General features: G+C 44.7%; 1 protein-coding gene, 10 non-coding genes and 4 pseudogenes across 17 annotated transcripts; all 15 read right to left on the bottom strand.

Moving 5' to 3' along the window:
• Positions 1–707: 707 nt before the first annotated feature.
• Positions 708–13,840, bottom strand: LOC119887599. Of its 7 annotated transcripts, XM_038698321.1 has the most exons (21): positions 13,530–13,840; positions 11,889–11,922; positions 10,132–10,309; positions 7,735–7,930; positions 7,523–7,654; positions 6,682–6,738; positions 6,504–6,560; positions 6,385–6,408; positions 5,133–5,171; positions 5,003–5,041; positions 4,873–4,911; positions 4,743–4,781; positions 4,612–4,650; positions 4,482–4,520; positions 4,356–4,400; positions 4,209–4,250; positions 4,049–4,114; positions 2,413–2,579; positions 1,758–1,822; positions 1,242–1,342; positions 708–1,005 (listed from the first exon to the last, which is right to left on the bottom strand). In XM_038698321.1, the coding sequence occupies exons 3-21, from the start codon at positions 10,204–10,206 to the stop codon at positions 896–898; spliced, it is 1,371 nt and encodes a 456-aa protein (XP_038554249.1). In that variant the 5' UTR covers positions 10,207–10,309; positions 11,889–11,922; positions 13,530–13,840; the 3' UTR covers positions 708–895. The 7 variants fall into 7 exon arrangements, with proteins under 7 accessions (XP_038554249.1, XP_038554251.1, XP_038554252.1 ...); XM_038698323.1 differs by lacking the exon at positions 4,482–4,520 and having other exon boundaries at positions 13,530–13,839; XM_038698324.1 differs by lacking the exon at positions 10,132–10,309 and having other exon boundaries at positions 13,530–13,838.
• Positions 13,841–16,910: 3,070 nt separating this feature from the next.
• On the bottom strand, positions 16,911–17,029 carry LOC119887614. Its single transcript, XR_005441744.1, has one exon. It is a non-coding gene; the product is annotated as a 5S ribosomal RNA (ribosomal RNA).
• Positions 17,030–17,633: 604 nt separating this feature from the next.
• Positions 17,634–17,752, bottom strand: LOC119887613. The gene has a single exon (XR_005441743.1). It is a non-coding gene; the product is annotated as a 5S ribosomal RNA (ribosomal RNA).
• Positions 17,753–18,353: 601 nt separating this feature from the next.
• On the bottom strand, positions 18,354–18,472 carry LOC119887602. The gene has a single exon (XR_005441733.1). It is a non-coding gene; the product is annotated as a 5S ribosomal RNA (ribosomal RNA).
• Positions 18,473–19,079: 607 nt separating this feature from the next.
• On the bottom strand, positions 19,080–19,198 carry LOC119887601. The gene has a single exon (XR_005441732.1). It is a non-coding gene; the product is annotated as a 5S ribosomal RNA (ribosomal RNA).
• Positions 19,199–19,811: 613 nt separating this feature from the next.
• On the bottom strand, positions 19,812–19,926 carry LOC119887625 (annotated as a pseudogene).
• Positions 19,927–20,523: 597 nt separating this feature from the next.
• Positions 20,524–20,642, bottom strand: LOC119887628. The gene has a single exon (XR_005441751.1). It is a non-coding gene; the product is annotated as a 5S ribosomal RNA (ribosomal RNA).
• Positions 20,643–21,242: 600 nt separating this feature from the next.
• Positions 21,243–21,361, bottom strand: LOC119887627. The gene has a single exon (XR_005441750.1). It is a non-coding gene; the product is annotated as a 5S ribosomal RNA (ribosomal RNA).
• Positions 21,362–21,967: 606 nt separating this feature from the next.
• Positions 21,968–22,086, bottom strand: LOC119887624. The gene has a single exon (XR_005441749.1). It is a non-coding gene; the product is annotated as a 5S ribosomal RNA (ribosomal RNA).
• Positions 22,087–22,696: 610 nt separating this feature from the next.
• On the bottom strand, positions 22,697–22,815 carry LOC119887612. The gene has a single exon (XR_005441742.1). It is a non-coding gene; the product is annotated as a 5S ribosomal RNA (ribosomal RNA).
• A 606-nt stretch (positions 22,816–23,421) lies between these two features.
• On the bottom strand, positions 23,422–23,540 carry LOC119887600. Its single transcript, XR_005441731.1, has one exon. It is a non-coding gene; the product is annotated as a 5S ribosomal RNA (ribosomal RNA).
• A 461-nt stretch (positions 23,541–24,001) lies between these two features.
• Positions 24,002–24,118, bottom strand: LOC119887618. Its single transcript, XR_005441748.1, has one exon. It is a non-coding gene; the product is annotated as a 5S ribosomal RNA (ribosomal RNA).
• A 601-nt stretch (positions 24,119–24,719) lies between these two features.
• LOC119887626 lies at positions 24,720–24,843 on the bottom strand (annotated as a pseudogene).
• A 600-nt stretch (positions 24,844–25,443) lies between these two features.
• Positions 25,444–25,559, bottom strand: LOC119887620 (annotated as a pseudogene).
• Positions 25,560–26,158: 599 nt separating this feature from the next.
• On the bottom strand, positions 26,159–26,275 carry LOC119887621 (annotated as a pseudogene).
• Positions 26,276–27,026: the final 751 nt, after the last annotated feature.

The raw sequence follows: 27,026 nt of genomic DNA, 5'->3' as shown, positions 1-27,026 counted from the left end.
GCCAGAATGAAAGTTTTTTTATACGTCTTTTCTGGACATTGTTTAGACGTCAATTAAAGACGTGCTACAGATGTAATTGTTAGACATCCAGAAGACGTCCTCACAGGAGCCAGAATGAAAGTTTTTTATACGTCTTTTCTGGACATTGTTTAGACGTCAATTAAAGACGTGCTACAGATGTAATTGTTAGACATCCAGAAGACGTCCTCACAGGAGCCAGAATGAAAGTTTTTTTATACGTCTTTTCTGGACATTGTTTAGACGTCAATTAAAGACGTGCTACAGATGTAATTGTTAGACATCCAGAAGACGTCCTCACAGGAGCCAGAATGAAAGTTTTTTTATACGTCTTTTCAGGATGTTGTTTAGACGTCAATTAAAGACGTGCTACAGATGTAATTGTTAGACATCCAGAAGACGTCCTCACAGGAGCCATCTAAAGGCAGAATAATATTAGACACGTTTTCTTTAGTAGAAATGCCAAAGACTGTTAAGACCCATACTGACATGAAAATCCCATCTGTGAATATTTGGTAGGATCCAACTTTAAAAAATGTTTACTTCAAAATAGTTGCAGAGTTAGTTCTGAGAAAAACCCAGTTACTTAATGGTTGTCGTGTCATGAAACTGCATCTTATCAATATAATTTTAATAAACTGCCTAGTATTTTCCTGTAAACCAAACTGATCACTTGAAGAAATCAATGATTTAAATCTCAAAACATATTTTTATTACTAATTTTACCCAAACTTAAAACCAGAACATTAAAGTATAAATTAACACAATAAAACTGTATTACTGCCAGAACAGTAAAGTTATAAATAAAGTACTATAAAATGTTGTTAAAACAGTAAACAATTAACAAAATATGGCTGCTATTAGGTCCACAATATATTTATTTGTAGCCACCACCCCCGACTCTCCCGGGAGCATGTTTCAAATGATCGGCTGCAGCAGACTTTATTTGGGCCTCTGTAGCAGCTGGGTCCCATTTCATGACAGCAGCTAAAATCAAAGCAAAAACATGCACATGAAAAATAAATAACAAACGCCACTGTTGTGGTCTAGCTTGCAGCACAGATACATAGTATACATAGATGAAAATTTGAGTACTTGATTAAATGAAATAGTTATTAAATCAAGTCAAGTTACATCAAGCCTGATATTCAACATTCCACACACACACATACATATACATATTATACACACTTTTTTTTAAATTGCCATAATATGAAGCTTACCTTTTATTGCTGAAAACAATTTCTTGTCTTCAATTCCAATTTTATCCTTTTTGCCCTTCCCCTTCATATTAAAAAAGGTCATCAGCTGATTGGTGAAGAGCCTAAATCCAATACAAGACAAAATTAATATGCAATTATTACTTACACACACACACACACACACACACACACACACACACACGTAGCATGGTGACCGCAGGCTGCGTTTTTTCGGCAGGAATTCAAAATAAATGACAAAAAAACAAACAGCGATTTTGATAGAGCATTGGCATTGGCTGAGATGGACAAAGGGCTGCATAAATTAACCATCGTCAGCCTTACTGTGCGTTCACTGTGCCCAAGTACACAGTCCTGCTCCTTACTTAAAACATCAACTAAACCAAACCCCCAAATGAAGCACCAAATGAAAAAATGGGGACACAAGAAAACCAAAGCAGAGCTGAACTAACATGAAAAACTGTTCTGGTCAGATGTCTAAAGACCTGTGTCTGTTAAAGTTAATGTGTAAATAAATACCTGTCCATCACTTTGTGCGTGCAGTCCTTTACATCTTTCCCCCCGACTCTTGCCAGCTGACAAACCTGCAAATATATCAAGGGTAAAAAATTGAGAACATTGTACGGATAGAGAAAAAAGTTCAACCAGTGTGGTCCAATTGTTTGCTGCCTTGAAAAACTGTCAATTTTGAAAATTATATGTCTAGTCTTGAGATAATTGAATGATTTGTTTAACTCTAATATCACATACTTTCCAACACATTGTATCAGCAGGTAAAATACAAAATTCAGATAGAATTTGCTAGAACAATATTGAAATGTATCAATATGAGCTGTATTACTGTGTTTCATATATCTTCTGGCACAAAATGCCGACTGCAGTCAGTGGTGTGTCTCCTTATAACGCAATTAACACGCCTAATCTTTTGGACCCGAATCACCCTGACTGACTCGCAGCTTGGCACACAACAAAAACTCTACTCTCTAAGTACACTAAAGTTTGATCAGAAAGAAAAATTGTATTATAATAAACTAAACTTAAGTTACCTAAGAGATCACCTACGCTGCAGATGTGTACTGAAGTGAAAAGCGGAAATGATTAGACCTGTTTGTCGGTTAGAACGCTTAGCGCACCGCATAAACCCCCTATTGGAAGAGGTTGAAAAATATTTTACCAAGGTTTCAAATTTGTTTTTCTCCAGAAGAGAAGCCTCCTCCCTCTCGAACTCTTCCAAGGTGTCGATCTTGCTTATATCAATCCCAGAGTTAGGTAAGGTCCTCTGGAGTTTTTTGACCTCATCAGTGAGAGTCACCAGCTTTGTTACCACTATTTTCTGGAATTCTGGCAATAATGAGAAATTAAGAAAAAAATGATTACTCACTATAATCATGGTTCTCTGGTAACAGCAAGGCATTTCAGCCTTTCAGTAAAAGAGTGCTCTCTAGCAATCCCAGAAAAATGAATGACTATTCAATTAGTTACTTAAAGGTGGGGTAGGTAGAAATTTTCTATAAAACTTTTTCCCAAATTTGTTTAAACTGTCTATATATACCAATACATACTTAAAATGTAAGTACTCTGAAAAAGAAAGTATACAAATCGAGTTTCTGTAGTCCTCTCAGTGCTGTAATAAACACAGCTCATTATTTCCAACCGGGACGAAAGAAGTGATAGGCTCAGCGGCTGTTACTCTGCCTCGCTACCATGGCTACCAGCACTGCTGCGTAAGAGCAGCCCACATGCCCGCACACGTTTGCTCAAGGATCGGAAGAGGCACTGAAGCTGGGAAGAATCACAATTATGGCAGAGCAAGAGCAGTCAAAATTCCCAGTTACCTGCATATACAGTCAGCGAAGGAAAACCGGGCAAAAAAGGAAAACAGTATTTGAAAAGGTTATGACCCAAAAGTCTTTGGATAAAGCAAGAAGTCAGACGAGAGTCAATATCGGCGGGGCTTTCCAGCCGTGGCGACAACTGACAACCAGGGTCACGCCAACAGACATTGCTTTCGTGGAAGCTTTTACATGTAAAACACCATATATGTTATGAATCTTACACGAAATTCATCTTCATCACAGTGTAACTGATGGTAACGTGAAAACGTGTATCAATGCAACCTTTTTTTAGTTTTTATGTTACTAGCTCGTTACTGAATCAAACTCAATATATTTTAAACTTCACCATTACCAGTATCGATATGCTAGCTTGATAGTGAGTACTACCAGCCATGTTAGTTGTTTATATTAATAATGATAAAGTTAGGCATTTAATTACATGTGATTCTGACATGATGTCATGCACTGCTCCTCTCCGCGGCGCTGGTAAACGCGTCCTCTAGCTGAGCGTGGTCGGCAGCGCGCGTTCCTGTGTTTTGGGGGCGTGGCTTTGTTAGGATCCCAGACGGGAGGGGGTGGGGGTGAATGAAATAATGAGCTGTGTTAATTGCAGCACTGAGAGGACTACAGACACTCGATTTGTATACTTTTTTTTCTTTTTTCAGAGTACTTACATTTTAATTATGTATTGGTAAATATAGACAGTTTAAACAAATTTGGGAAAAAGTATTTTTAGAAAATTTCTACCTACCCCACCTTTAATACTTTATTCAAAGGGAAACCTTAACCCTGTATTTGACAAATCAGTTTTATTAAAGAACAATTTTATTAAGAGATGGTTCTAGACCAAATGTCATAAATGGCAAAGCAACAAGATGAAAACCTGAAGTCTGATTTACCAAACAGTTACAAAGAGAATGCAATGTTATAATACATATTAGTCTGGGTTTCACATGAAAATATTTTTGTACTTACTCGCTTCTGACAGGGGGAATGTGGTTGGCACAGCCCTATTGTAAATGGGCCTTGCATGCGAAAGACCTAAGCAGGAAAGAAAAAAGTGTGTGAAGCAATCAATATGTTTAGAACATATGTGCAATCTGCCTCATTGAGTGATACAACCAATGACATTCACCATCTAAGGACCTGCTCTCCACGGCTTGGGACCTGGGTACACCTGAGAAACCCAAACCACCAACATTAGTCAGTCCAGTAGCAATGGTATTCCTCATGCTAATCTGATATTCAATAAGACAAGCCAAATGTAACTGGCAATACTCACGACCACTTGAACTGTCCCGGCCCACGGACCTAGACCTGGACGAACCTGTGCAACCCAAACCAATAGTCAATAGTGTTAGTTGCCTGCATCCTGATTGATAATCTAACAATGAAATGTTAAACTCACCTCTGGTTGACCTGTCGCGGCCCACAGACCTGGGTGAACCTAAACAGCGCAGAGCAGAACCTTCAGTCAGTCATGATCAATAGTCCTAGTGACTTGCCTGCAATATTCAGCAATGAAATGTTAAACTCACCTCTGGTTGACCTGTCGCGGCCCGCAGACCTGGGTGAACCTAAACAACGTAGAGCAGAACCTTCAGTCAGTCATGATCAATAGTCCTAGTGACTTGCCTGCAATATTCAGCAATGAAATGTATAAACTCACCACTGGTTGACCTGTCGCGGCCCGCAGACCTGGGTGAACCTAAACAACGCAGAGCAGAACCTTCAGTCAGTCATGATCAATAGTCCTAGTGACTTGCCTGCAATATTTAGCAATGAAATGTTAAACTCACCACTGGTTGACCTGTCGCGGCCCGCAGACCTGGGTGAACCTAAACAGCGCAGAGCAGAACCTTCAGTCAGTCATGATCAATAGTCCTAGTGACTTGCCTGCAATATTCAGCAATGAAATGTTAAACTCACCTCTGGTTGACCTGTCGCTGCCCGCAGACCTGGGTGAACCTAAACAGCGCAGAGCAGAACCTTCAGTCAGTCATGATCAATAGTCCTAGTGACTTGCCTGCAATATTCAGCAATGAAATGTTAAACTCACCTCTGGTTGACCTGTCGCTGCCCGCAGACCTGGGTGAACCTGAGCAAAAATGTCAGTCAGTCATGATCAGTAGTAGGGCTGCACAATTAATCGCATTTTTATCAAAATGGCAATATGAACGAATTGTGATGCTGCAGAGACATCCTGGCCTACAAATCGTATCCTACAGTGTAAAGGGAAAATCTTTGTTTGGTACAGATCCTCTTCCTCCTTAAATCTTTTAAATATTTTACAATGAGAGTAATGATACAAAAATTATCATTCCCTCCAATATCACAATTGCAATATCAGTCAAAAAAATTGCAACTAGATATTTTCATTCATTTCTTACATCTTGTGATCACAGTAGTGATTACCTGCATGCTGATTTGGTATTGTAACAATAAAAAGTAAACTCATCAGCAGGGCAGTTGGAACGAATTCTTAAAGTCAAATATAATTTGAATAGTAAAAAAAACAGTACTATTTAAATCCTAAAATTACAAAATGCTTTTCTCATGTCACGTTTGATGAACAATTCAAGTTAGCGAGAGTGAGAAACACAAGGCAATGTGAGGTCTTTAGATGTACCGAGTAATGTTAGTACAGGAGGAGTGACAGGCTGCGGGATTCGTAAGGATGGGAAATAGCTTTAACATTAACTTTAAAATTGTCATTCACCGAGCCAAAGTGCTTGTTATCATTAGTCAGCTAATTATTTTTCCTTACTACATTGCAACTTAAAGAAGCTTAGCTGGGAGCTTCATGGAGACAGCTAAAGTTAATGTTAGCTGCCCTACAGCTGTCAGTTAGCTTCGACTTCATATATTACCTAATAGCTGTATTCTCAGGAACATCACAATCAGCAAGAAACACAAGGTGTTAACTCACTTAAATGGTATGACTTATAAATGGTTGTATTTCGGTTATGTAAATTATTCTGTAAAATATTAAATCTTTGAACATTTGTTTGCCGAACTCTCTCCTGCTCTTTTGTTACTATTTGATAACAACTATTGCTAGTTTTTAACGCTATTGTTAGTTTATGACAAATCTTTTCTGCTGTGCTTTCGAACATGTTTAAATTGTGCTAACTGAGCACCAGCCTTTGCAAGAGAGCCGCTTCAATGCACTTGTTAGATAGTGTATCATTACTGCGTTAACAATGCATAATAGTGAAATACAGGCTGCATTTGAGCAATAAATATTTGAATATTAAAAGAAAAATGAAATTTGAATGGTATTAAATTGGAAGATTGACAGCTCTACTCACCACTATTTGATCTGTCACGGCCCACTGACAACAAAGACAGACTTTGTTTAATACAATCACAAATAACTTAAAATTTGAATCTGGTTAAAATGTGCATGGTCATCTAAGCAACAACTCACCATTTTTTGAAATTTTGATTGGTGGGGTGGGAAAGACTGGAATTATAGGACTGGCATCTTATCAGTAAATAAGGGGTATAAAACAAATTAAGCTACAGTTAATTTTTAACTTAATTTTGTTATTAAGCACAGGCAACCTTTCAATGCACATTAAATTAATGCCACAACATTTCTGTACCTCCTTTCCACTCCTCTTTATCCTCCCCCTCAGCAGACGCCTCACACAGGTCTGATCCTTTGAATATTAAAACACATTACAGTTGACTGTTCCAAAAGACCCGCCCCCTTAGTTACTGTCGCCATGTACCAACAAGCTATGCCGCTCTCATGTTCTCACACAGTTAAAAACACATCGCAGAGCAGAGAGGAGACTGACAACACGCTGACAGACAGGACAGACCAGGTTACTTTTGATATTAAACATATTAAACAAAGTCTCACTTTACAAATTTGGTCATTTTTTAAATAAATGTAAACAATAATTATCATTTTGTGGCTCTTTAATGTGTCGTGACAGATCGCTGTAGAGCAGGGGTGTCAAACTCGGTTCCTTGAGGGCCATAGCCCTACAGAGTTTAGTTCTAACACTGCTTCAACACACAAACACAGGCAGTTTTCAAATAAGCCTGAAGGACTTGATTAGCAGATCAGGTGTGTTTAATTAGGGTTGAAGCTAAACTCTGCCGGGCTGTGGCCCTCCAGGAACTGAGTTTGACACCCCTGCTGTAGAGCATCAATTAAAGCTGCTCGTGAATCGATCATCTCTCCATTCTCGCATAAAAATGAATGAACATCAGAAGGAATGTTGTTTTAACCGCGGAAAGGCGTCAGTACACTCCGTTTCTCAAGTTCAAATCATCCCATGTTAATCTACTATCTCTCCTGACTGCTTTGTCGGAGAAAAAGGCAGATGGCGAAGTATGATTGGTCAGATCACCTGTCAATCAAGCTCCCTGCGAAGGGTCAATTGTAACATGAGTTTGCATGTTTTCACTATTCAATCAATGATGGGGACATACCTTCAACAAAATCTTCAAAAGTTTTAGTTTTTTTCTTTCTCTTTTGCACTACAACCTCTCCGTCTTCATCTTCATCTTCTAATTGTTCAGCATGGCTGGTGTGATCATGTTCTTCACACTCACGGAGACTTTCTACAAAGACAGCATGCATGTCATCAAAGCTTATATAATCACATAACTTCTCAGAATTGCATCAAAATATAAGAGGTTACCTGAGGTAAATTTCACTTTCACCAATGGGAAAGTTTCCCAATCCTCCTTCGGAGCCACATGGTTGTCGAAACAATATTTTGCCCTCGTCTTTGGCCATCGAAGGGTTTTTTCAGCAACGTTCACCCAGGCATCAGGGATGGTCCCCTCCATCTCCTTCCCATTTTCATTCCACACAGCTCTGACGAAAAGCATAACCTGCAACAAAAAATAATATAATAAATAAATGAATGTTAGATATATATATATATATATATATATATATATATATATATATATATATATCACAATCGCGATGTCAAGAAAGACTATGAAACAAAGTACAAAGAAAACAGAGAAAATTACTGACTGCTCTTGACTAAAAAACTTTTGTAGCTTTAATAAGGATTAGTCTATATTTCATTTATAATTTATGCAGTGCAGACTGTTTGTTAACTGAATTCAGTTTTGGTATCTGTCCAGCCTTAAGACAGTAGGGGCACAGGTAAATATGACATTTATTTTTTACTGTTGTACTATTAAGACAAATAACAAGCCTACAGTAATGTAAAGATGTCAATATTTTAAAAAATAAATAAAAATTATTTCAATTTGAAAACACAGTGCATTTAGTTGTTGCTTGTTTCTAGATTGAGTTGAGAAATACACATTTCATATATACATACCCAGTATATACTCAATGCATTTTATGACTTGCCAATCTTCAACATGAACGTTCAATGCCATGCCGCAGAGGAATCATGACAGAGCCATTGTTGAAAGATAGACAGGCTACTTTTCGTCCGAGGTCTGTTTCCTTGACTTCTTTTCTTTGAAATCTATGTCCATTCCCTATGTAAGCAATGTTCAAGAGCTTTGACGAACATGGTTTGTCAAACAGTGCGGCAGTGTGTCTCTGTTTTATCACATCGCAAATAACCGTCCCATCTCCCCTCCTCTCTTGAACAAAAGCAAACCTGTCATCGTCCAGAAGGAAGCAGCTGTCTCTCCTTTTTGTTGAAATGTACATTTGGGGCTTAGCTTTTGGCCCTGCACTGGAATTTCCCTGGGCATGTTCGATTTCGACCAGGCGTTTGGACACCTGCGCTAATGGATTTTGGCCAGTCCTGACCAATCTTTTGATCTGCTGCAAATAATTCTCATATGGAAAGCAACAAATGTCATTTAAAGAGCACCTGAAACGAGAGACATCTTCATGGATGTGTAACAGGGCATGCACATTGTACACAGAAAATGTTTTTCCATAGAGTGCCGGGCAGCTAGAGACAAAGTGCCTCATCAGTTCAGTAGAAAAATCCAAATAGGTAGCTCTTGTCCTGTCATCTGAGTCCAACATGATGGATACTGCCACGGTCAATGTCACAAAATGAGCATACAGCTGTGAGGAGACAGTATTTTTGAGAACTATGGGTCCCGTGTAAAGAAGAAACTGACAGAACTCTGTGGCTTTCCACCTGTCCAACTCCTGAAGGCCACGGGGCTGTCGCGCAAACTCGCTGGGCATCTGGCCTTGTAGCCCGTTCAGTTTTTGTGAGATTTCAATTTTCTGTCTCACAGAGAGCCTACACAGTTTTGGGCCTCTAGTCAGATACACCAACAGCCGCCTAACAACACCCAAGCAAATCGTATGCATATAGTCTAAAACAAAGGCACTGACACAGGGTATCCCGGCAGATATTAAAGGGCTAGACCCATTTTGATGGCGGGAATACTCTATCTGACTAAATGCTTCATCTGTGCGCAAGGTGGATGTCAGCTGATTAAAGACAACTCTTCTTTCGACATACTGGCCTTTCACTTGGCACCTCTCACAACTGTCATATGCAGTATGACCTTTAATGCATTTTAAATATGCTCTTGCCGGTGCATCACAGATAAAGGTACGAATATTTATGGCATACTTTTTCTCACAAAACACCAGGCCATTCTGTTGGAGATTATTGAACTCCTCCAAAAAGTCATGGAGATACTCATCAAGGGGCTCAGGCTTGCGTTCCCCGCAATATAATGCCACAATAAATGGATTGAAATTGCTAAATGTCACAAGTATTGGCCAGAACTGGACTTTACTACTTTTAAAGATTGGTAGTCCATCAATGTTGACATCCAAACTGACCGTACTGTGTTGACGTCTGAAAGCATCATTTTGACACAGTACACGGGAAATGCCCCCCTCCAAGCCATAGTATATATACTGTCCATTGCATTTTGAATGGCTGTCAATGACTTGAGGAGTGGCTAGTAATGTGCGTGCATCTTTGGGGAGTACATGTCCATGATCCCTTAGAATCTGCAATAATTCATTTAGGGACCTATTAGTAATTTGGTGTCTTGTACTCCACTCTTGCAAGTCATCGCCTAGATGTCACACATTCCGGTGTCTGTGTCAAAGTCTGTACCATCAGTGGTAACACTGGTGCTGTGTTCATCAGCATTGCTTCCACCATCATCATTGATTGTTTCCTCTCTGTCATTTGTCGTCACTGCGTTGTCAATTGTCACCGCGTTGTTATCGTCAGACTGGAGAAGTTCATTGATGTCTGCTTTACGTTTTCTCCACATTCTTAAATAAGCCATCTGTAACCATTACAAAGATCACAAAACATCACAAAATTAAAAGTGTCATAACAAAACCCAGTAATATTAAAAATATTTTGTCTGTGCAATATATGAGAGTCACGCTTTGTGAAAGTGCACAGCACATAAAACAGCGCGCATGCAGACGCGTTCTCTCATGTCTTGCGCTTAAAGAATGCCATCAAGAAGAATCAATTTTCTATTCCTAGTCCTACTAACTAGCAGTGTTGGGGAGTAGTTAACTACAAGTAGCGACACTACTAACTTATCTACATTTTTCAGTAGCTTGGCAGTAGCTCAGTTGCTTTTTAAACAGTGTAGCTTTTCCAGTAGCTAACTACTTTTTGCATCAAGTAGCGGTGTAGTGGGAGCAAAAGCTACATTGTGTTTGTCAAGCCTGCGCGAATCAGCACGATCACCGCGATGCAAGGATATTCTTCTTCTTGTTAGATTACAAAATTTTTTTTTGCAATTACCGCCACCTGTTGTTTAATCATGCATCTTGCGGCTAACGGTTCACTGACGTACAGAAGTGGGTTGACGCACCCATATTATGATTATCCATGATGGAGCAAGACGTGACGGCAGTTTGGAGGATGGACAAACAACTAATGTTAATTACCCATGGCCTTATTTGTCCAAATTCAATCGGTATTTTTGAGAAAATGTTCTAGATGCAATTTATGTTGGATGTATATTTTGTTCTTGCAATGTTGTAGGCTATTTGTTGCAATTTTGCACTTTTGACATACAGTCTGAGATATTTGAGTGTTGTGTGTAATAACACAATACTCTTTGAAATCATAATTGTATTGCATTGTTTTAAACTCTAAATATTTTACTTAAAACATTCCTCAGACACTTATTCAGTTATTTATAATATATATACGTTGTTCAAAAAATCAAAAGTAGTTTCAATGTAGCTAGCTACTTTTTGATAGTAACTTGTAGTGTAGCTAACTACTTTTCCAAAAGGGTAGCTTGACTGTAGTTTAACTACTTTAACTTACGAGTAGCTTGTAGCTGGTCAAACTACAGTTTCAGAGTAGCTTCCCCAACACTGTTAACTAGTCTATAAAAAATATTTCATTCATGTTATTGCATGTGAATACGTGTAGGCTATAACTATAGGGCTATGTGAAATATGTCATTTTTTGACATTGGCAATTATCGTCTGTAACAGACTGTTATAATCGACATCGCGGTACTTGCGAGACATTGTCGATATACCATATCGCCCAGCCCTACACACCATTGCCCAAGACCAAATGAAAAACCTAATGTAAGCGGAACTCACGCCTGATACTTTATGATGTTAGTTTTAATTAAAAAAAAAAAGAATAGAAAAAAAATAAAATCAAGGAAATTTATCTGCCATTTATTTCTTTTTGCTGTTTCGAAAACGAACCGAATCGTTACATAAGTGTATCGTATTGAACTGTACCGTGCATTTTGTGAACCGTTACACCTCTAATTATATATATATATATATACACACACACACATTATATATCTGACTTTGGAGACCAATTGTGTTGAAATAACACTGAGACAAAGGAGGTAGAGGACAAATACTCACTATTCTTGGTAGCTGCACTGATGAATGAGAGATCCTGGCCACAGAACATAAAAGAGAGAGGAAAGGGGTGAATTAATTAGCATGGGTCTCATTTCACTAGATACTAGTACTTATTATTAGATAGTAGTAATTATTCATTAGGCACTAGTACTTATTCATTAGACACTAGTACTTATTCATTAGACACTAGTACTTATTCATTAGGCACTAGTACTTATTCATTAGACACTAGTACTTATTCATTAGACACTAGTACTTATTCATCAGACACTGGTACTTATTCAATAGATACTAGTACTTATTATTAGATAGTAGTAATTATTCATTAGGCACTAGTACTTATTCATTAGACACTAGTACTTATTCATTAGGCACTAGTACTTATTCATTAGACACTAGTACTTATTCATTAGACACTAGTACTTATTCATCAGACACTGGTACTTACTCAATAGATACTAGTACTTATTATTAGATAGTAGTAATTATTCATTAGGCACTAGTACTTATTCATTAGACACTAGTACTTATTCATTAGACACTAGTACTTATTCATTAGGCACTAGTACTTATTCATTAGACACTAGTACTTATTCATTAGACACTAGTACTTATTCATTAGACACTAGTACTTATTCATCAGACACTGGTACTTATTCAATAGATACTAGTACTTATTATTAGATAGTAGTAATTATTCATTAGACACTGGTACTTATTCAATAGATACTAGTACTTATTCATTAGACTCTAGTACTTATTCATTAGACTCTAGTACTTATTCAATAGACTCTAGTACTTATTCATTACTAATTCAATAGACTCTAGTAGTTGTTCATTACTTATTCAATAGACTCTACTTATTCATTAGACACTAGCCTAGTACTTATTCAATAGATACTAGTACTTATTCCTTAGACACTTATTCAATAGCCTAGTACTTATTCAATAGATACTAGTACTTATTCCTTAGACACTTATTCAATAGCCTAGTACTTATTCAATAGATACTAGTACTTATTCCTTAGACACTTATTCAATAGCCTAGTACTTATTCAATAGATACTAGTACTTATTCCTTAGACACTTATTCAATAGCCTAGTACTTATTCAATAGATACTAGTACTTGTTCAAAAGATACTACTTATTTCTAGTACTATCAATTAATTAGATACTAGTACTTATTAACTTGCTACTACTAGTACTTATTCAATACTAGTACCTTTATATTAGATACTAGTAACTTATTCCAAATATTACTAGCAAGATTATTTATTTTACATTTTTAATTGAACTGTGTTCTGACTAGTAAGTTAGCTAAAGAATAAGCATATAGTTGCTAATGAATAAGTACTAGTAATTAATGGAATAGTATATAAAAAATAAGCAACGTTAGTATTAAAATACTAACTTAGTCGGTTTAAATTAGTGTTAAAACGGCTTGCCATAGAAAGTCCGGTTTGAGGCTGATTGGCGCAAACTAAGCTAGCTTAAGTAGTTGATTAGCTAGCACGTCCATTTAGAGGAAAACACATTTGATTGATGACTTGACTGGAGCAACTGCGACTATCGAAAAAAATTTTATGATAACATTTCGGGAATCACTCACTATATTATTACCAATATTACAACATACTTACAAGTCCTTGATAGTCAAGTGCGAGACAGCGACACGAGACGAAGACAGCCTTCAGACAGTTAAGGTGCGGACTGCGGAGAGCCAGAGACTGCTGCGCGGACCGGACTGCAGTCACATATCCGTCCGCCACAGAACTGGAAACTCTGTATTCCGAGCATATTTGATCAATATAAAAAATCTCAGTATCATGTTATAAAAGTTAAAAAAAAGTTGACCGTCCCTGTTATTTATTAACACTAAGGTAGAACTGTGTTTCTACAGGGGAGGTATATCACAATCTACTTGAATCCGGAAAGAGTACCTAATAACCGCCTTTTTCACCAGAAAAAAAAAACCGAGAGAAAAAAAAAAACACTATTATCTGAAAAATATGCATATATTACTTTTTAATATAATTTTACTAAACAGCATACACATAATAAATAAATAACAAATAACAACAAAATATAGTCTATAAAAAATTGGACAAATAGAGTATATGGGTGAAATTGATTTTATTTACACATTTGCTGAGGTCAAGTTGGTCAGCTTGGAACATGATATTTTGGAACCATGGCCTTCAAAGGCCCATTTATGAAATAGCCTACCCATCACCCTCAAACAGACAGAAAAAAAAGATAATTAATAAATTTTTTCTAGAATAAATATAATTTTATATAAAACTTTCGATATTCCATATGGACTGGAAGAAGTGTCACCATCTGCCTTTGTCCCCAATAGCCATATAGCAACCTTTTTCATCTCTTTGTTGCTCAGTGGCATTCTTCATCTAAATTAAAAAACAATAAGAAATTTATAGTCTTGTTTTGGGAGGAGTCTGTCAATTGATCCATTTAATTGAGTCTGAACTGATCATTCCGTGGAAAAAAAGCTTGGACATTAGGCTACCAACAAAATTAGAGAATTTAAGTTAATTCATAGGTTTTACTAAGTGCTCTCTCAAAAGACTTAAGAATGACATACTCTTTCTGTTCAGAAAAACATGAGACTTATTTTGGAACTGCTCTTTCACAGTGACATTTTGGTGTGACATTTGTGATTTTATCAAATGTTATGTGAATCCTAACTTTGGATTTACATATAGAAATAATTTTAGTTTTCATGTGAATAAGTGATATTTATTTTATAAACCTTGCTTTTTCTGTTATTTAAATTTCACGTTCACAAATGTAAATTTTTTAAATGCAATAAGATTTAAACATTAAATGAAAATGAGTCTATTGAGTTATCTAAAAACTGAAAAGCTATAAGAACAGTGGCTGTGTAAGACTTGCACTTAATCTGGATTGAAAGACTTAAATTAGTCTGGACTGAGGGACTCTAATGTGGTAATGTTGTGATGATGGTTGTTAATGTTTTTGTGTTTTGTTGTAGTTTTCTTACAATCATTTAAATAATAATTAAAAAAATAGCCTTTAGCCATGCTGTCTTTTTTCTTTTTCTTTTTTTTCTGTCATTTCTGGCTATATCCGCATTGTGAACATCTTTTTTTGATTTGTGGACATTCTTGTGGCCTAAACATATTTTCTGTCATTTATTGACAAAATCTGGATGTTAACTGTTAACTGTTATAGCCAGTATCAACGTCTTTTCTCAACTAGTTCTGGTTGTCAGTGGACGTTTAGATTATGGCCAGATTGGACATCTTTATTCACGTCATTTATGGACTGTTTCTGGATGTCACCGGACGTCCAGATTATTGCCAGTATGAACGTCTTTTCTCAACTAGTTCTGGCTGTCAGTGGACGTTTAGATTATGGCCAAATCGGACATCTTTATTCACGTCATTTATGGACTGTTTCTGGATGTCACCGGACGTCCAGATTATTGCCAGTATGAACGTCTTTTCTCAACTAGTTTTGGCTGTCAGTGGACGTTTAGATTATGGCCAAATCGGACATCTTTATTCACGTCATTTATGGACTGTTTCTGGATGTCACCGGACGTCCAGATTATAGTCAGTATGAACGTCTTTTCTCAACTAGTTCTGGCTGTCAGTGGACGTTTAGATTATGGCCAGATTGGACATCTTTATTCACGTCATTTATGGACTGTTTCTGGATGTCACCGGACGTCCAGATTATTGCCAGTATGAACGTCTTTTCTCAACTAGTTTTGGCTGTCAGTGGACGTTTAGATTATGGCCAAATCGGACATCTTTATTCACGTCATTTATGGACTGTTTCTGGATGTCACCGGACGTCCAGATTATAGTCAGTATGAACGTCTTTTCTCAACTAGTTCTGGCTGTCAGTGGACGTTTAGATTATGGCCAAATCGGACATCTTTATTCACGTCATTTATGGACTGTCTCTGGATGTCACCAGACGTCCAGATTATAGTCAGTATGAACGTCTTTTCTCAACTAGTTCTGGCTGTCAGTGGACGTTTAGATTATGGCCAAATCGGACATCTTTATTCACGTCATTTATGGACTGTTTCTGGATGTCACCGGACGTCCAGATTATAGTCAGTATGAACGTCTTTTCTCAACTAGTTCTGGCTGTCAGTGGACGTTTAGATTATGGCCAGATTGGACATCTTTATTCACGTCATTTATGGACTGTTTCTGGATGTCACCGGACGTCCAGATTATTGCCAGTATGAACGTCTTTTCTCAACTAGTTTTGGCTGTCAGTGGACGTTTAGATTATGGCCAAATCGGACATCTTTATTCACGTCATTTATGGACTGTTTCTGGATGTCACCGGACGTCCAGATTATAGTCAGTATGAACGTCTTTTCTCAACTAGTTCTGGCTGTCAGTGGACGTTTAGATTATGGCCAAATCGGACATCTTTATTCACGTCATTTATGGACTGTCTCTGGATGTCACCAGACGTCCAGATTATAGTCAGTATGAACGTCTTTTCTCAACTAGTTCTGGCTGTCAGTGGACGTTTAGATTATGGCCAGATTGGACATCTTTATTCACGTCATTTATGGACTGTCTCTGGATGTCACCAGACGTCCAGATTATAGTCAGTATGAACGTCTTTTCTCAACTAGTTCTGGCTGTCGGTGGACGTTTAGATTATGGCCAGATTGGACATCATTTCTCATTGTCATTAATCGACTAATTCTGGCTGTCAATGGACGTTCAGATTATGGCCTGGACGGACGGACGTGATATCAACCTGTTTTGTATGTCCACAGACGTCGCTTGCTCAGTGGGAAGCTGCCTTTGCACACCCCAGACGGGCCTTCAAAACACGATGTAACATTTACACAGCACTGTGTACAGGATAGGGAGAAAAAGAAGCAGCAGCAGCAGCAGCACCTGCAGCAGCAGCAGCGCCCCCTGCTGTTTCCTAAAGAGACGTTCAAAAGATCTCCTTTCACCGAAGCGCCCTCTGCCGTTTTTCGAAGGCGAAGCGAAAAAGGCTTACAGCACCGGGTATTCCCAGGCGGTCACCCGTCCAAGTACTAACCAGGCCCTGCTCTGCTTAGCTTCCGAGATCTGACGAGATCGGGCGCTCCCAGAGCGGTGTGGCCGTAAGCCACTCAGGCGCCCCCAAACGGCCCTTCAAAAGATGTTCTACGGCTAATTGACAAAAAACGTATTCTGCCCATAATGTCCAAGGTGCTCCAGAGTCACTTGGAATCCACAGGCACTGATTCCTGGGTAAACATCCAGGAACCGGGACACCGTTCACGCTGGCAGTCCACAGACAGGAATAGGCACCCGTTCCCGGGTATGGGTACAGCGACAAGGCCACCTTCAGCCGGAGGTCCTCACTCACAAACAGACGCTCATTCCTGGGTGGACATTCAGGAAAAGGATCCAGTCCGCCTGGAAGTCCCTAGCCAGGATCAGACGCTCTCCCGTCCAAGTCCTAAGCAGGCCCTGCCAAGCCTGGCTTCCGAGATCAGGCGAGATCGGGCAGTCCCAGGCCGGAATGGCCGTAAGCTGCCTTTGCACACCCCAGACGGGCCTTCAAAACACGATGTAACATTTACACAGCACTGTGTACAGGATAGGGAGAAAAAGAAGCAGCAGCAGCAGCAGCAGCAGCAGCGCCCCCTGCTGTTTCCTAAAGAGACGTTCAAAAGATCTCCTTTCACCGAAGCGCCCTCTGCCGTTTTTCGAAGGCGAAGCGAAAAAGGCTTACAGCACCGGGTATTCCCAGGCGGTCACCCGTCCAAGTACTAACCAGGCCCTGCTCTGCTTAGCTTCCGAGATCTGACGAGATCGGGCGCTCCCAGAGCGGTGTGGCCGTAAGCCACTCAGGCGCCCCCAAACGGCCCTTCAAAAGATGTTCTACGGCTAATTGACAAAAAACGTATTCTGCCCATAATGTCCAAGGTGCTCCAGAGTCACTTGGAATCCACAGGCACTGATTCCTGGGTAAACATCCAGGAACCGGGACACCGTTCACGCTGGCAGTCCACAGACAGGAATAGGCACCCGTTCCCGGGTATGGGTACAGCGACAAGGCCACCTTCAGCCGGAGGTCCTCACTCACAAACAGACGCTCATTCCTGGGTGGACATTCAGGAAAAGGATCCAGTCCGCCTGGAAGTCCCCAGCCAGGATCAGACGCTCTCCCGTCCAAGTCCTAAGAAGGCCCTGCCAAGCCTGGCTTCCGAGATCAGGCGAGATCGGGCAGTCCCAGGCCGGAATGGCCGTAAGCTGCCTTTGCACACCCCAGACGGGCCTTCAAAACACGATGTAACATTTACACAGCACTGTGTACAGGATAGGGAGAAAAAGAAGCAGCACCAGCAGCAGCAGCAGCGCCCCCTGCTGTTTCCTAAAGAGACGTTCAAAAGATCTCCTTTCACCGAAGCGCCCTCTGCCGTTTTTCGAAGGCGAAGCGAAAAAGGCTTACAGCACCGGGTATTCCCAGGCGGTCACCCGTCCAAGTACTAACCAGGCCCTGCTCTGCTTAGCTTCCGAGATCGGACGAGATCGGGCGCTCCCAGAGCGGTGTGGCCGTAAGCTACTCAGGCGCCCCCAAACGGCCCTTCAAAAGATGTTCTACGGCTAATTGACAAAAAACGTATTCTGCCCATAATGTCCAAGGTGCTCCAGAGTCACTTGGAATCCACAGGCACTGATTCCTGGGTAAACATCCAGGAACCGGGACACCGTTCACGCTGGCAGTCCACAGACAGGAATAGGCACCCGTTCCCGGGTATGGGTACAGCGACAAGGCCACCTTCAGCCGGAGGTCCTCACTCACAAACAGACGCTCATTCCTGGGTGGACATTCAGGAAAAGGATCCAGTCCGCCTGGAAGTCCCTAGCCAGGATCAGACGCTCTCCCGTCCAAGTCCTAAGCAGGCCCTGCCAAGCCTGGCTTCCGAGATCAGGCGAGATCGGGCAGTCCCAGGCCGGAATGGCCGTAAGCTGCCTTTGCACACCCCAGACGGGCCTTCAAAACACGATGTAACATTTACACAGCACTGTGTACAGGATAGGGAGAAAAAGAAGCAGCAGCAGCAGCAGCAGCAGCAGCAGCGCCCCCTGCTGTTTCCTAAAGAGACGTTCAAAAGATCTCCTTTCACCGAAGCGCCCTCTGCCGTTTTTCGAAGGCGAAGCGAAAAAGGCTTACAGCACCGGGTATTCCCAGGCGGTCACCCGTCCAAGTACTAACCAGGCCCTGCTCTGCTTAGCTTCCGAGATCGGACGAGATCGGGCGCTCCCAGAGCGGTGTGGCCGTAAGCCACTCAGGCGCCCCCAAACGGCCCTTCAAAAGATGTTCTACGGCTAATTGACAAAAAACGTATTCTGCCCATAATGTCCAAGGTGCTCCAGAGTCACTTGGAATCCACAGGCACTGATTCCTGGGTAAACATCCAGGAACCGGGACACCGTTCACGCTGGCAGTCCACAGACAGGAATAGGCACCCGTTCCCGGGTATGGGTACAGCGACAAGGCCACCTTCAGCCGGAGGTCCTCACTCACAAACAGACGCTCATTCCTGGGTGGACATTCAGGAAAAGGATCCAGTCCGCCTGGAAGTCCCTAGCCAGGATCAGACGCTCTCCCGTCCAAGTCCTAAGCAGGCCCTGCCAAGCCTGGCTTCCGAGATCAGGCGAGATCGGGCAGTCCCAGGCCGGAATGGCCGTAAGCTGCCTTTGCACACCCCAGACGGGCCTTCAAAACACGATGTAACATTTACACAGCACTGTGTACAGGATAGGGAGAAAAAGAAGCAGCAGCAGCAGCAGCACCTGCAGCAGCAGCAGCGCCCCCTGCTGTTTCCTAAAGAGACGTTCAAAAGATCTCCTTTCACCGAAGCGCCCTCTGCCGTTTTTCGAAGGCGAAGCGAAAAAGGCTTACACCGGGTTTTCCCAGGCGGTCACCCGTCCAAGTACTAACCAGGCCTGCTCTGCTTAGCTTCCGAGATCGGACGAGATCGGGCGCTCCCAGAGCGGTGTGGCCGTAAGCCACTCAGGCGCCCCCAAACGGCCCTTCAAAAGATGTTCTACGGCTAATTGACAAAAAACGTATTCTGCCCATAATGTCCAAGGTGCTCCAGAGTCACTTGGAATCCACAGGCACTGATTCCTGGGTAAACATCCAGGAACCGGGACACCGTTCACGCTGGCAGTCCACAGACAGGAATAGGCACCGTTCCCGGGTATGGGTACAGCGACAAGGCCACCTTCAGCCGGAGGTCCTCACTCACAAACAGACGCTCATTCCTGGGTGGACATTCAGGAAAAGGATCCAGTCCGCCTGGAAGTCCCTAGCCAGGATCAGACGCTCTCCCGTCCAAGTCCTAAGCAGGCCCTGCCAAGCCTGGCTTCCGAGATCAGGCGAGATCGGGCAGTCCCAGGCCGGAATGGCCGTAAGCTGCCTTTGCACACCCCAGACGGGCCTTCAAAACACGATGTAACATTTACACAGCACTGTGTACAGGATAGGGAGAAAAAGAAGCAGCAGCAGCAGCAGCAGCGCCCCCTGCTGTTTCCTAAAGAGACGTTCAAAAGATCTCCTTTCACCGAAGCGCCCTCTGCCGTTTTTCGAAGGCGAAGCGAAAAAGGCTTACAGCACCGGGTATTCCCAGGCGGTCACCCGTCCAAGTACTAACCAGGCCCTGCTCTGCTTAGCTTCCGAGATCGGACGAGATCGGGCGCTCCCAGAGCGGTGTGGCCGTAAGCACTCAGGCGCCCCCAAACGGCCCTTCAAAAGATGTTCTACGGCTAATTGACAAAAAACGTATTCTGCCCATAATGTCCAAGGTGCTCCAGAGTCACTTGGAATCCACAGGCACTGATTCCTGGGTAAACATCCAGGAACCGGGACACCGTTCACGCTGGCAGTCCACAGACAGGAATAGGCACCCGTTCCCGGGTATGGGTACAGCGACAAGGCCACCTTCAGCCGGAGGTCCTCACTCACAAACAGACGCTCATTCCTGGGTGGACATTCAGGAAAAGGATCCAGTCCGCCTGGAAGTCCCTAGCCAGGATCAGACGCTCTCCCGTCCAAGTCCTAAGCAGGCCCTGCCAAGCCTGGCTTCCGAGATCAGGCGAGATCGGGCAGTCCCAGGCCGGAATGGCCGTAAGCTGCCTTTGCACACCCCAGACGGGCCTTCAAAACACGATGTAACATTTACACAGCACTGTGTACAGGATAGGGAGAAAAAGAAGCAGCACCAGCAGCAGCAGCAGCGCCCCCTGCTGTTTCCTAAAGAGACGTTCAAAAGATCTCCTTTCACCGAAGCGCCCTCTGCCGTTTTTCGAAGGCGAAGCGAAAAAGGCTTACAGCACCGGGTATTCCCAGGCGGTCACCCGTCCAAGTACTAACCAGGCCCTGCTCTGCTTAGCTTCCGAGATCGGACGAGATCGGGCGCTCCCAGAGCGGTGTGGCCGTAAGCACTCAGGCGCCCCCAAACGGCCCTTCAAAAGATGTTCTACGGCTAATTGACAAAAAACGTATTCTGCCCATAATGTCCAAGGTGCTCCAGAGTCACTTGGAATCCACAGGCACTGATTCCTGGGTAAACATCCAGGAACCGGGACACCGTTCACGCTGGCAGTCCACAGACAGGAATAGGCACCCGTTCCCGGGTATGGGTACAGCGACAAGGCCACCTTCAGCCGGAGGTCCTCACTCACAAACAGACGCTCATTCCTGGGTGGACATTCAGGAAAAGGATCCAGTCCGCCTGGAAGTCCCTAGCCAGGATCAGACGCTCTCCCGTCCAAGTCCTAAGCAGGCCCTGCCAAGCCTGGCTTCCGAGATCAGGCGAGATCGGGCAGTCCCAGGCCGGAATGGCCGTAAGCTGCCTTTGCACACCCCAGACGGGCCTTCAAAACACGATGTAACATTTACACAGCACTGTGTACAGGATAGGGAGAAAAAGAAGCAGCAGCAGCAGCAGCAGCAGCAGCAGCGCCCCCTGCTGTTTCCTAAAGAGACGTTCAAAAGATCTCCTTTCACCGAAGCGCCCTCTGCCGTTTTTCGAAGGCGAAGCGAAAAAGGCTTACAGCACCGGGTATTCCCAGGCGGTCACCCGTCCAAGTACTAACCAGGCCCTGCTCTGCTTAGCTTCCGAGATCGGACGAGATCGGGCGCTCCCAGAGCGGTGTGGCCGTAAGCCACTCAGGCGCCCCCAAACGGCCCTTCAAAAGATGTTCTACGGCTAATTGACAAAAAACGTATTCTGCCCATAATGTCCAAGGTGCTCCAGAGTCACTTGGAATCCACAGGCACTGATTCCTGGGTAAACATCCAGGAACCGGGACACCGTTCACGCTGGCAGTCCACAGACAGGAATAGGCACCCGTTCCCGGGTATGGGTACAGCGACAAGGCCACCTTCAGCCGGAGGTCCTCACTCACAAACAGACGCTCATTCCTGGGTGGACATTCAGGAAAAGGATCCAGTCCGCCTGGAAGTCCCTAGCCAGGATCAGACGCTCTCCCGTCCAAGTCCTAAGCAGGCCCTGCCAAGCCTGGCTTCCGAGATCAGGCGAGATCGGGCAGTCCCAGGCCGGAATGGCCGTAAGCTGCCTTTGCACACCCCAGACGGGCCTTCAAAACACGATGTAACATTTACACAGCACTGTGTACAGGATAGGGAGAAAAAGAAGCAGCAGCAGCAGCAGCAGCAGCAGCAGCAGCGCCCCCTGCTGTTTCCTAAAGAGACGTTCAAAAGATCTCCTTTCACCGAAGCGCCCTCTGCCGTTTTTCGAAGGCGAAGCGAAAAAGGCTTACAGCACCGGGTATTCCCAGGCGGTCACCCGTCCAAGTACTAACCAGGCCCTGCTCTGCTTAGCTTCCGAGATCGGACGAGATCGGGCGCTCCCAGAGCGGTGTGGCCGTAAGCCACTCAGGCGCCCCCAAACGGCCCTTCAAAAGATGTTCTACGGCTAATTGACAAAAAACGTATTCTGCCCATAATGTCCAAGGTGCTCCAGAGTCACTTGGAATCCACAGGCACTGATTCCTGGGTAAACATCCAGGAACCGGGACACCGTTCACGCTGGCAGTCCACAGACAGGAATAGGCACCCGTTCCCGGGTATGGGTACAGCGACAAGGCCACCTTCAGCCGGAGGTCCTCACTCACAAACAGACGCTCATTCCTGGGTGGACATTCAGGAAAAGGATCCAGTCCGCCTGGAAGTCCCTAGCCAGGATCAGACGCTCTCCCGTCCAAGTCCTAAGCAGGCCCTGCCAAGCCTGGCTTCCGAGATCAGGCGAGATCGGGCAGTCCCAGGCCGGAATGGCCGTAAGCTGCCTTTGCACACCCCAGACGGGCCTTCAAAACACGATGTAACATTTACACAGCACTGTGTACAGGATAGGGAGAAAAAGAAGCAGCAGCAGCAGCAGCAGCAGCAGCAGCGCCCCTGCTGTTTCCTAAAGAGACGTTCAAAAGATCTCCTTTCACCGAAGCGCCCTCTGCCGTTTTTCGAAGGCGAAGCGAAAAAGGCTTACAGCACCGGGTATTCCCAGGCGGTCACCCGTCCAAGTACTAACCAGGCCCTGCTCTGCTTAGCTTCCGAGATCGGACGAGATCGGGCGCTCCCAGAGCGGTGTGGCCGTAAGCCACTCAGGCGCCCCCAAACGGCCCTTCAAAAGATGTTCTACGGCTAATTGACAAAAAACGTATTCTGCCCATAATGTCCAAGGTGCTCCAGAGTCACTTGGAATCCACAGGCACTGATTCCTGGGTAAACATCCAGGAACCGGGACACCGTTCACGCTGGCAGTCCACAGACAGGAATAGGCACCCGTTCCCGGGTATGGGTACAGCGACAAGGCCACCTTCAGCCGGAGGTCCTCACTCACAAACAGACGCTCATTCCTGGGTGGACATTCAGGAAAAGGATCCAGTCCGCCTGGAAGTCCCTAGCCAGGATCAGACGCTCTCCCGTCCAAGTCCTAAGCAGGCCCAGCAGCAGCAGCACCTGCAGCAGCAGCAGCGCCCCTGCTGTTTCCTAAAGAGACGTTCAAAAGATCTCCTTTCACCGAAGCGCCTCTGCCGTTTTTCGAAGGCGAAGCGAAAAAGGCTTACAGCACCGGGTATTCCCAGGCGGTCACCCGTCCAAGTACTAACCAGGCCCTGCTGCTTAGCTTCCGAGATCTGACGAGATCGGGCGCTCCCAGAGCGGTGTGGCCGTAAGCCACTCAGGCGCCCCCAAACGGCCCTTCAAAAGATGTTCTACGGCTAATTGACAAAAAACGTATTCTGCCCATAATGTCCAAGGTGCTCCAGAGTCACTTGGAATCCACAGGCACTGATTCCTGGGTAAACATCCAGGAACCGGGACCGTTCACGCTGGCAGTCCACAGACAGGAATAGGCACCCGTTCCCGGGTATGGGTACAGCGACAAGGCCACCTTCAGCCGGAGGTCCTCACTCACAAACAGACGCTCATTCCTGGGTGGACATTCAGGAAAAGGATCCAGTCCGCCTGGAAGTCCCTAGCCAGGATCAGACGCTCTCCCGTCCAAGTCCTAAGCAGGCCCTGCCAAGCCTGGCTTCCGAGATCAGGCGAGATCGGGCAGTCCCAGGCCGGAATGGCCGTAAGCTGCCTTTGCACACCCAGACGGGCCTTCAAAACACGATGTAACATTACACAGCACTGTGTACAGGATAGGGAGAAAAAGAAGCAGCAGCAGCAGCAGCAGCAGCAGCAGCGCCCTGCTGTTTCCTAAAGAGACGTTCAAAAGATCTCCTTTCACCGAAGCGCCCTCTGCCGTTTTTCGAAGGCGAAGCGAAAAAGGCTTACAGCACGGGTATTCCCAGGCGGTCACCCGTCCAAGTACTAACCAGGCCCTGCTCTGCTTAGCTTCCGAGATGACGATCGGACGAGATCGGGCGCTCCCAGAGCGGTGTGGCCGTAAGCCACTCAGGCGCCCCCAAACGGCCCTTCAAAAGATGTTCTACGGCTAATTGACAAAAAACGTATTCTGCCCATAATGTCCAAGGTGCTCCAGAGTCACTTGGAATCCACAGGCACTGATTCCTGGGTAAACATCCAGGAACCGGGACACCGTTCACGCTGGCAGTCCACAGACAGGAATAGGCACCCGTTCCCGGGTATGGGTACAGCGACAAGGCCACCTTCAGCCGGAGGTCCTCACTCACAAACAGACGCTCATTCCTGGGTGGACATTCAGGAAAAGGATCCAGTCCGCCTGGAAGTCCCTAGCCAGGATCAGACGCTCTCCCGTCCAAGTCCTAAGCAGCCCTGCCAAGCCTGGCTTCCGAGATCAGGCGAGATCGGGCAGTCCCAGGCCGGAATGGCCGTAAGCTGCCTTTGCACACCCCAGACGGGCCTTCAAAACACGATGTAACATTTACACAGCACTGTGTACAGGATAGGGAGAAAAAGAAGCAGCAGCAGCAGCAGCAGCAGCGCCCCCTGCTGTTTCCTAAAGAGACGTTCAAAAGATCTCCTTTCACCGAAGCGCCCTCTGCCGTTTTTCGAAGGCGAAGCGAAAAAGGCTTACAGCACGGGTATTCCCAGGCGGTCACCCGTCCAAGTACTAACCAGGCCCTGCTCTGCTTAGCTTCCGAGATCGGACGAGATCGGGCGCTCCCAGAGCGGTGGCCGTAAGCCACTCAGGCGCCCCCAAACGGCCCTTCAAAAGATGTTCTACGGCTAATTGACAAAAAACGTATTCTGCCCATAATGTCCAAGGTGCTCCAGAGTCACTTGGAATCCACAGGCACTGATTCCTGGGTAAACATCCAGGAACCGGGACACCGTTCACGCTGGCAGTCCACAGACAGGAATAGGCACCCGTTCCCGGGTATGGGTACAGCGACAAGGCCACCTTCAGCCGGAGGTCCTCACTCACAAACAGACGCTCATTCCTGGGTGGACATTCAGGAAAAGGATCCAGTCCGCCTGGAAGTCCCTAGCCAGGATCAGACGCTCTCCCGTCCAAGTTAAGCAGGCCTGCCAAGCCTGGCTTCCGAGATCAGGCGAGATCGGGCAGTCCCAGGCCGGAATGGCCGTAAGCTGCCTTTGCACACCCCAGACGGGCCTTCAAAACACGATGTAACATTTACACAGCACTGTGTACAGGATAGGGAGAAAAAGAAGCAGCAGCGCAGCAGCAGCAGCAGGCCCCCTGCTGTTTCCTAAAGAGACGTTCAAAAGATCTCCTTTCACCGAAGCGCCCTCTGCCGTTTTTCGAAGGCGAAGCGAAAAAGGCTTACAGCACCGGGTATTCCCAGGCGGTCACCCGTCCAAGTACTAACCAGGCCCTGCTCTGCTTAGTCCGAGATCTGACGAGATCGGGCGCTCCCAGAGCGGTGTGGCCGTAAGCACTCAGGCGCCCCCAAACGGCCCTTCAAAAGATGTTCTACGGCTAATTGACAAAAAACGTATTCTGCCCATAATGTCCAAGGTGGCTCCAGAGTCACTTGGAATCCACAGGCACTGATTCTGGGTAACATCCAGGAAGGGACACCGTTCACGCTGGCAGTCCACAGACAGGAATAGGCACCCGTTCCGGGTATGGGTACAGCGACAAGGCACCTTCAGCCGGAGGTCCTCACTCACAAACAGACGCTCATTCCTGGGTGGACATTCAGGAAAAGGATCCAGTCCGCCTGGAAGTCCCTAGCCAGGATCAGACGCTCTCCCGTCCAAGTCCTAAGCAGGCCCTGCCAGCCTGGCTTCCGAGATCAGGCGAGATCGGGCAGTCCCAGGCCGGAATGGCCGTAAGCTGCCTTTGCACACCCCAGACGGGCCTTCAAAACACGATGTAACATTTACACAGCACTGTGTACAGGATAGGGAGAAAAAGAGCAGCAGCAGCAGCGCACCTGCAGCAGCAGCAGCGCCCCTGCTGTTTCCTAAAGAGACGTTCAAAGATCTCTTTCACCGAGCGCCCTCTGCCGTTTTTCGAAGGCGAAGCGAAAAAGGCTTACAGCACGGTGTTCCAGGGGTCACCCGTCCAAGTACTAAACAGGCCTGCTCTGTCAGCTTCCGAGATCAGACGAGATCGGGCGCTCCCAGAGCGGTGTGGCCGTAACCCACTCAGGCGCCCCAAACGGCCCTTTCAAAAGATGTTC

Source organism: Micropterus salmoides, unplaced genomic scaffold (genome assembly GCF_014851395.1).
Source record: "Micropterus salmoides isolate LMB-PRFRI ecotype aquatic unplaced genomic scaffold, ASM1485139v1 Ms_hic_scaffold_4245, whole genome shotgun sequence".
In the NCBI taxonomy this organism is placed as follows: Eukaryota; Metazoa; Chordata; class Actinopteri; order Centrarchiformes; family Centrarchidae; genus Micropterus; species Micropterus salmoides.
Note: the sequence above shows the minus strand (reverse complement) of the source record. Positions and strands in the feature narration are given on the sequence as shown.

Excerpts from the sequence above, each read along its gene's own strand:
- LOC119887599 (XM_038698321.1), bottom strand. The coding sequence starts at position 10,206 with ATGACAGAGAGGAAACAATCAATGATGATGGTGGAAGCAATGCTGATG. Across the intron at positions 4,912-5,002 it reads CAGCGACAGGTCAACCAGAG|GTTCACCCAGGTCTGCGGGC; the intron begins GTGAGTTTAACA and ends TGCGCTGTTTAG. Across the intron at positions 4,651-4,742 it reads CCGCGACAGGTCAACCAGTG|GTTCACCCAGGTCTGCGGGC; the intron begins GTGAGTTTATAC and ends TACGTTGTTTAG.